Raw genomic sequence first — 8,734 nt, 5'->3', positions numbered from 1 at the left:
TTGCAACAACACATACTTTTAAAGTACTGGCGCAGCACCCCCAGTGGGGATGTGGAGTCGTGGATACAAGACAGGCTATATTTTGTAAGAACATTTTCAGTTCTGCTGCTGTTCCAGTTCATCTGATTTGACACTGCAGACTATCAGAAAGCCTTATCCTACTTGACTCTCCTAATATTCAACTTAAATCTAAAAGCAGATTCGATTCAGAAGAATTCTTCCGACCCTTTTTAAGGCAGAAGAAATCTTCATCCCCATGTCAGAATCCTAGCATGTTAGCTTATAGAGATATTTCTTTTTAGAAAAAAAAGACCTGTGGCTCAAGGGGTAGGGCGCTGGCCCCATATGCAGAGGGTGGCGGGTTCAAACCCAGCCCCAGCCAAACTGCAACAAAAAAAATAGCCGGGCGTTGTGGTGGGCGCCTGTAGTCCCAGCTACCTGGGAGGCTGAGTCAACAGAATCGCCTAAACCCAAGGATTTGGAGGTTGCTGTGAGCTGTGTGACGCCACGGCACTCTACCCAGGGCAATAAGGTGAGACTCTGTCTCTACAAAAAAAAAAAAAGACTATTCTTAAATCTTCGTGCATAACTAAAAAATTTGAAATGAATTGTTACTTTCTGAAGCATTCTGTTTTTTTTCAGATTATGGTTGAGATGTGTACAGGACAGTGTGAAAATTCTATCTCTTGATATCACAGAGACTCTTGTGTGCAGGAACCACCCTGGGTTATGTGTCAGCCCCTGTGATCACAGGTCCTGCTGGGACAAGGTTCTACTAAAGGGAAATGGACAATGGTGCAGCGAGGATGACTCTGACAAGTAGTGACCACATAAAGCCCATGATGGACTGAGTACCAACTGGGCGCAGGCCCAATCCACCCTCGGCTCCTCACAGCTTTCTCCTGTCCCCACCTGCAAAAGACTTAGCACAGCAAACAAGATTCTGGAAGGTTCTTATGTCTCCCTTTCATTTCCCCTCTTGCCTCTCTCATGCGAAGAATTTGAGAAAACAAATTTACATTCAAATTCTTATTTTAGATAGGGAAGCAGCTCAGTACACCGTGAAGTTCAGACCGGGATGGAGACCTCCCAATCCTATCACTCTGTAACAGGAAAGATAATCAGGAAGGGACACAGGTTAATGTGGGAGAAGGTGTCACAGTGGACATGGCAGTATGTTGGCCTCCCCACCTCCTCACATCAGGCAAACAAGGATGCAGAGTCATTCCGAAGCATTTGCAGAAATAGAAGTCAGAGGCTCTTGAAGTCACAAATGGGAGGTGTGAACACTTAGTCCCACTCAAGCCAACTGTCTCATGCTATAGAAAAAAAAAAATAAGTGGCGGCGCCTGTGGCTCAAGGAATAGGGCACCAGTCCCATATGCCGGAGGTGGCGGGTTCAAACCCAGCCCCGGCCAAAAACCACAAATAAAAAAAAAAAAGAATGGTAACTTTTGGGCTGCGTCTGTGGCTCAAGGAGTAGGGCACCAGCCCCATATGCCGGAGGTGCTGGGTTCAAACTCAGTCCCGGCCAAAAAAAAAAAAAATAAGGAACAAATTCAGGTTAGTTATAGCAAATTGTGACACTGAACAACCCACCACACACTCAGAATGTCCCATCCAAGAGTCCCCACAGCCCAGCTGTGTCCCTTCTGTTCCACCCCACCCTCATATCACATTCCCTGGGTCTCACCTTTATAAGCTGTGAGAGACACAGCGGATCCCTGGGCACTGTCGCTGCCTGGGTTTGAACAAAAAAGGACCTGGTCAGAGCCCACAGAAGATGTGGGTACAGGAGGAATTATGTGACTGGGAACTCCCATGGGCTCCTGTTTACAGTATCCGAAAGGCCTCACAGATCACCACCCAACCATACTTACTTGCAGCCTGAGTGTAGCTCCCTCCTTTTCCACCTATGGGAAGAAAATGCCCTGTGAGAGGCCAGGCAGCAGGCAGGGCCACGAGGTCCTAGAGGAAACCCCCAGTCTTGGATCTCAGAGAAGTTTCCAGAACTCTGACCGAAGACCCAGGGTAGGATCAGGAATCACAGGAGAAGGAAAGAGTGGATCAATTGCCCTCCTGGAAGTCTGTCCTGAGCCAGGTCCTTTCCCTCTGACTAGTGACTGATGAGGATCAGATCTTCATTACCACAATCATCACATTAAAACTCCGTGCTTCATTTTCGCATGTGCTATACAAAAGAGTAAGTGTTGGCACACAGGATCCCCAACTGGCTAAGCAGGTGTGTGTGGATGGAACTCCCCAGTAATGGGGTGGGGCACCATGCTACCTGGAGTTGAAATCCCAGTGGGACAAGAAAGTGCAGACCCTGCCACTCACCCCTTCCCTACCTGAGCTCTTCTTCCTCCACATCACTGTGGCAACCACAGCTCCAGTCAGCACAGTTCCAAGGAGAACCAGGACAGTAATGATGCCCACCATGAGGATGCTGGGCTGGGAAGATGGCTCTGGGAAAGGACAGGAAGGTGAAGGGCCTTATTCCAACCCTCAGCCCTGACCCTGCTAAAGGACTCCTGCTTTCCCATAAAGGCTCCTGCTTTCCCTGACAAGAGACATGACACCCCCACATCCCTTCTTACCCCATCTCAGGATAAGAGACTCCTGCAGCCCCTCATGCTGCACATGGCACGTGTATCTCTGTTCTTCTCCAGAAGGCACCACCACAGCTGCCCACTTCTGGAAGGTTCTATTGTCCCCTGCAGGCCTGGTCTCTATAAGCTCCATGTCCTGGGTCTGGTCCTCCCCATCCCGCTGCCAGGTCAGTGTGATCTCCGCAGGGTAGAAGCCCAGGGCCCAGCACCTCAGGGTGGCCTCACGGTCAGAGGTGGGGTCACGGGTCACACAAGTCTTTGGGGAATCTGAGGGGAAGAGTCAGAAAATTCAGGCACTTTGCATCCCTCACGGGACACTCCAGCAGCGCTCATGTGACATCCTGAGAATGGAAAGGACAACTGGGGTGTGGAAGTGAGTGCGAAACCCAGACACCAGCCTGGACTTAGGGGTCTGGGATGATCTCTTGTTCCTTGAAATTTCCTGTCTCCAAAGAGGAGAACAGGGTCCTGACCTGAGTGGAGCCTGAGTGACCGGAAGGACTTGAATCAGACTTCCAGACAACTGAGTGGGGCAGAGAACAAGGCCTGAGAGAAAAACTACTGCAGGGTCAGAGAAAATCAATGATCAGTATTTGGGAGACTCTGTCCCTCTGTTTCTCTGGGAGACTTCATTCCTTAACTGTCCCAGAGGACACTAGTCTGGGAACGTCTTCCTACTCTGACCAGAGGGAGGGCGATATTCTAGTGTCCGGCCCATTTTTCTCCCCTTGTAGACGGCGAGCGGGGAGACCTTCAGGAGATGTGGGAGGCGCCCCGCGTCCCTCGTACCCGCGCGCTGCAGCGTGTCCTTCCCGTACTCCAGGTGTCTGCGCAGCGACTCCACGCACCTGCCCTCCAGGTAAGCCCTCCAGTACTCGGCCTGACGGCTCGCTTCCATATTGCGCTTGGCAATCTGAGCCGCCGTGTCCGCCGCGGTCCAGGAGCGCAGGTCCTCGTTCAGCGTGATGTGGTCGGCGCCGTCGTAGGCGAACTGATAGTACCCGCGGAGGAAGCGCCCGTCCGGCCCCACGTCGCAGCCATACATCAACTGGAGGGTGTGAGACCCTGGCCCCGCCCCCGCGGTCAGCCGCGCCCACCGGCCCCGCCCAGCCCCGACCACCCCGCGGGAATTTCGTACTAAACTGAAAACTAAAGCCGGTCAAAGTCCCCGCGCGCCCTTCCCGCGTGGAAGGTTTCACGGGTCCCGCCGCCTCGAGGGAAGTCGCGGACCCGGAGACACAGGCGACGCGGGGTTGTCCGTGGGGTGGGGAGGAGTCCTGACTTGTGACCCGGGCCAGGGTCACTCACCGCCTTCGCTCTGGTTGTACCGGCCGCGCAGGGTGTCCACGCACATTGAGTCACCCAGTGAGTGGCCCCTGACGCGCCGCGTCTCCGCGTCCCAATACTCCGGCCCCTCCCGCTCCGCCCACGGCGCCCACGTCTCCATCCTCGGATTCTCCGCGTCGCTGTCGAACCGCACGAACTGCGTGTCGTCCACGTAGCCGACGGCGATGTACCGGGGCGCCCCGCGGCCGGGCCGGGACACGGCAGTGGAGAAATACCGCAGGGAGTGGGAGCCTGGGGGAGAGGGAGGGTCTGAGACCCGGCGCGATACACTCCTGGGGCGACTTCCCGGGTCCTGTATCCCCGCCGGGGGGGTCCCCTGGGAGGCCGTTTCCTTTACGACTCCGCACACACCTGCCCAGGTCTCGGTCAGGGCCGCCGAAAGCAGCAGGAGGAGGATTCGGGGAGCCGTGACCCCCATCCTCGGAATCTGAAGAGACGCTGAGTCCCGGGAGCTTGGTGGAGACATAATAACAGGGAACCCCGGCGACGCTGATTGGTTTTTCTGGAAACCCACACCCAATGGGAATGAGAATGGTTTTCGCGTCAGCAGTATCCAAGAAGAAGAACCTGACAAGAGCTGGGAGGAGAAGCGAATCGCTGGGAGACCGGGAATCCTCAGCTTTGGGCTTCCGCATCCCCGCTGCCGCCCTCGGGACTGAGATTCTTGAGATTCCATTCCCAGAACCTAGGATTTTGCCCTGACCCCTCTGCTATTGCACCGACCACTGTACCTCACGCTGTCTCCTGAGTTCTGGCCCAGGAGCTGTCTGATCCCCAGGCTGGGTCCTGCCACTTCCCTTTCTCTTCCACACGGAATCCTCTCATTGAACTAGACGCCCTGCTTCCTACTCCTTTCCTCCCGACCTAGACTCTTCTAGAAGAAAACTCACTCCAGGGAACTTGACACCAGAGTGAACTCGCCCTGGACTGGAGGTGTAGAGATGGTGGTTTTCTCTATAAACCTGGAGAAGTTCTGTCTGAACACACCTGACAGAGACTCTCATAGAAACCAGTTTCCTGCTTGGTTATTAACTTGAGTGGATAGCACAATCTAGGTAACCTTTGAATGATCAGGAATTTAATCTGTAAAAGAAGTTACAACAGGCCCCTTGATAGAGCAATGTGTCGGAACTCATTACAATTAGACATAAAGCTCCCGAGTTTTACTTTTCCGGACTATGTGTCTTGGCTCTGAATTGTAGTTTAAAATTATCTTCATTCTATAGCCCTTAGTCTGTACGTGAATTCAGGACATCTCCTCATACAAAGAATTTGTTACTGTGTATTTCAGCTAGGAGTTGTAGGACTTTAATCACTTCAAAGTTGCATGTGCTCCAACAGTCAAAATGCTCTTCTCCAGGGCTCATACACGGACTGTTTTTATGAATTATTCGCATCTGAACTGTGTGCATATTTTGGAGGGGATACTTGGTACTTTTTAAAACATGATTCATATTAGGCAATTCGCTCTAGGCAGCCCCACAAATATATTAATTACCAAATGCAAAGAGCACCCTGCTAGGCTCTGTATTAAAAATCTGTAAAACACTGTATGTAAATCTGAGAATTCAGCTGCTTTACAACTCTTTCCCCCTGCTCCTGTTCCTCACATCCTGCTTTTCCAATCCTTCTCTCTGTCCCTCTCATCCCTCAAACCCCTTCTCCCCTTAGTCCCACCACCTCTCACTCCTGCAATATGGCGGTAGCCTTGTCCCTTCATCTGCTGCCCAGGACTTTTCTACCCCACAGTGATCACCAGTCTTCTAGTGAAAGTCAGTTTCTGTCATTTCTTCATTTAAGATGCTCCAATGGGTTGATATCACTCTTGTAAAGCCCCTGGAAGGTAAGGCACATGAGCACAGGGGCTTTGGGCTGTTTGGGTCAAAATTGTATCCCCTGCTTTTAAAGGCACATCTGGTAAATAATAGGAGTAAATTAGTTATTGTTGAATGAAGGAATAAGATTGCAGTAAAATTGAATCACCTAAAAATCATAACTTAAATATACTAAAAGAGTTATGAAATATTTTCTTTCATGCAAGTAATTGCATATTATTTCAAAATTCATTCCAGTTAAAAAAATGTTATGTGCCTATCTATTGAGCTTGTATATTAATTTTCTATTTCTACATACTAAATACCCACAAATTTATTGTGTTTAAACAAGGGCCATTTATTTGTTTACTGCTCCTTAGTCAGAAATCCAGGGATGGTTCTCTGTTCAGGGTTTCACAAAACTGTTCTCTCATCTTGAGATTGGGGTCCTCCCTAAGCTTACATGGAGCCCATGGGCAGAATTCAGTTTCTGGCAGTTGCAGGACTGTGGTCCATCCCTGTTTGATTACCAACTGTCAGGGTTGAGAAGGGGGAGGGCTGCCACCAGCATTCTTTGCCACAGGAACTCTCCTTTTTCAAAGCCTGAAGCTTTCGCACTGAGTGCCATTCTCCCTGTTAATCTGGTGCTCAGGACAAACCCAGTGTTTTAAGAACTCATCTAATTAGGGCAGTTCATTCCAGGATAATCACCATCTTAAAGGCAATTGATTTGGGACTTTAATTATATCTGCAAATTCTTTCATAGCAACATCTACATTAGTGTTGATTGAACCTAAAGGAAGGTGAATAACCAGAGGGGTGGTTACTGGGGGACATCATAGAATCAGCCTAGGATGGCCTGGGTCTTTCCATTGTGTTTAATGGGTCACAGTTGGAAATAGAAGTTCAAATGAATAGGTGGTTGTGAGTGGTAATAAAATGCATCCTTTTTAGCCATGGAAATTCTTCTTACATCCTAAAAGCAAATGACATGTTAATATCTTATAATTAATGCAGATCAAATGAAAATTGAAGTGCAATAATTCATTCTTTGGAGATGAACGGCCAATAAACACATGAAAAATGCGCATTGCTCTAAAGATCAGAGAAATGCAAATGAAAATCACCTTGAGGTATCACCTAACCTTAGTGAGAATAGAGAAAATACCCACATCATAGGGCGGCACCTGTGGTTCAAGGAGTAGGGCGCTGGCCCCATATACCTGGGGTGGCGGGTTCAAACCTGGCCCTGGCCAAAATTGCAAAAAACCCCGCAAAACAAAAAACCCCACATCATAAAGTCCCAAAGCTGCAGATGCAGGTGTGGATGTAGAGAAAAGGAAACACTCTTACACTGTTGATGGGACTTCAAACTAACATAGCCTCTTTGTAAAGAGGTATGGAGAATCTTAAAGAACTGAAAATACACCTTCCATTTGATCCTGCAATCCCATTATTAGGTATCTACCCAGAGGAAAAAAAATAATTTTATCATAAGGACATTTGCACAAGATTGTTTATCACAGCTCAATTCACAATTGCCAACATGTAGAATCAACCTATATGCCCCATCAACCCATGAATGGATTAATAAACTGTGGTATATGTATATCATGCAATATTATTTAGTCATAAAAAATATGGAGGCTTCACATCTTATGTAAACCTGAATAAAGTTAGAAATAATTCTCTCTCTCTTTTTTTTGAGACATAGTCTCATTCTGTCACACTGGGTAGAGTGTTATGATGTCATAGCTCACAGCAACCTCAACTTTTGGGCCCAAGTGATCCTCTTGTCTCAGCCTCCTGAGTAGCTGGGACTACAGGTGCTTGCCACAACTCCCAGCTTGTTTTTTCTATTTTTAGTAGAGATAGGGTCTCGCTCTTGTTCAGGCTGGTCTCAAACTCCTGAGCTTGAGCAATCCACCCATTTCAGCCTTCTAATTACTAAGGTTACAGGTATGAGTCACTGTGCCTGGCTAGAAATAATCTCTTTATTAAAGTATCACAAGAATGGAAAAGCAAGTATTTAGTTTATTCAATACTAATATAAAGTGAATAATATGAACTAGTAGATGAACTAACACATGCCCTCACAGGAGAAAAACTCAATTTAATTCAAGTTGGGGAGACGGGGAAAGAGCAAGGAGTATAGGGGAGGAGGGTGGGGGATTGGTGGGCCCTCAGTGGGCACAATGGAAGGGTATATGGCACACCTCCTGAGTGAGGGGCACAACTACAACAGGGAACTTACCTCACAAACGCAAACATTGTAACCTAATGGTTTGTACCCTCATGTTAATCTGAAATAAAAAAAAATAATTCATTCTCTCTTTGGAAGTTGCTGTAGTTATCTACTCCTGTGTAACAAATTTCCCAAAACATACCACCTCTAAAAACAAATATTCATTATTTCTCATAGTTACTGATACTCAGGAATCCAGGAACATTTTCCCTGAGATCTTCTAACTCAGGGCCTCTCCCAAAGTTAGAGTCCAGTTGTCAGCCAGGGCTGTGTCATCTGACTGTGGCTGGAGAGTCCATGAAATGTGGTTCACTCATATGGCTGTTGAAGAAACCTCACCTCCTTGTTGGCTGGTCACAGGAGGCCTCAGTTCCTGGCACATAGACTTTTCCATGGGGCTGCCTATGACACAGCAGCTGGCTTCCCCAGAGCATGTGATCCAAGAGAGAGGGAGAACCAAGTGAGGTTTATGTCCTACAGAGTCACAAGCTAGTCCATCCTCATTGCTTTATCAGTTAGAAGTGAGCCATTAAGTCCAGGCCACATTCACAGGGAGTGAACTAAGCTGCACCTCTGGAAGGGAGGAGGATCAATGATTTTGCCTGCCTGTCAAAAGCAAGATTACAATTATTGTTTCAGGATTTTAAAAACCAAATGCTTCTTTTATCTGATTATTTTTCTGTAATGCTTTTAACTTCTCTTTTCAAAGTAATGAG

The 8,734-nt window shown here is 48.2% G+C and overlaps 1 protein-coding gene across 2 annotated transcripts; it reads right to left on the bottom strand.

The window, feature by feature from the left end:
• Positions 1-669: 669 nt before the first annotated feature.
• On the bottom strand, positions 670-4,394 carry LOC128594085 (patr class I histocompatibility antigen, A-2 alpha chain-like). Of its 2 annotated transcripts, XM_053602621.1 has the most exons (8): positions 4,311-4,394; positions 3,921-4,190; positions 3,402-3,677; positions 2,601-2,879; positions 2,352-2,468; positions 1,881-1,913; positions 1,694-1,741; positions 671-1,319 (listed from the first exon to the last, which is right to left on the bottom strand). In XM_053602621.1, the coding sequence occupies exons 1-8, from the start codon at positions 4,375-4,377 to the stop codon at positions 1,315-1,317; spliced, it is 1,095 nt and encodes a 364-aa protein (XP_053458596.1). In that variant the 5' UTR covers positions 4,378-4,394; the 3' UTR covers positions 671-1,314. The 2 variants fall into 2 exon arrangements, with proteins under 2 accessions (XP_053458595.1, XP_053458596.1); XM_053602620.1 differs by having other exon boundaries at positions 670-1,319; positions 3,921-4,394.
• Positions 4,395-8,734: the final 4,340 nt, after the last annotated feature.

This window comes from Nycticebus coucang, chromosome 9 (genome assembly GCF_027406575.1).
Source record: "Nycticebus coucang isolate mNycCou1 chromosome 9, mNycCou1.pri, whole genome shotgun sequence".
NCBI lineage: Eukaryota > Metazoa > Chordata > Mammalia > Primates > Lorisidae > Nycticebus > Nycticebus coucang.
The sequence above is the reverse complement of the archived record's forward strand: the minus strand, read 5'-3'. Positions and strand labels throughout refer to the sequence as shown.

What these genes read in the sequence shown, in the direction of transcription:
- LOC128594085 (XM_053602620.1), bottom strand. Translation starts at nt 4,377, where the DNA reads ATGGGGGTCACGGCTCCCCGAATCCTCCTCCTGCTGCTTTCGGCGGCC. An exon ending in GTCTCTTATCCTGAGATGGG is followed by an intron (nt 2,469 to 2,600) that starts GTAAGAAGGGAT and finishes GTCCTTTCCCAG; the next exon opens with AGCCATCTTCCCAGCCCAGC. An exon ending in GTGGAGGAAGAAGAGCTCAG is followed by an intron (nt 1,914 to 2,351) that starts GTAGGGAAGGGG and finishes TTCTTCCCATAG; the next exon opens with GTGGAAAAGGAGGGAGCTAC.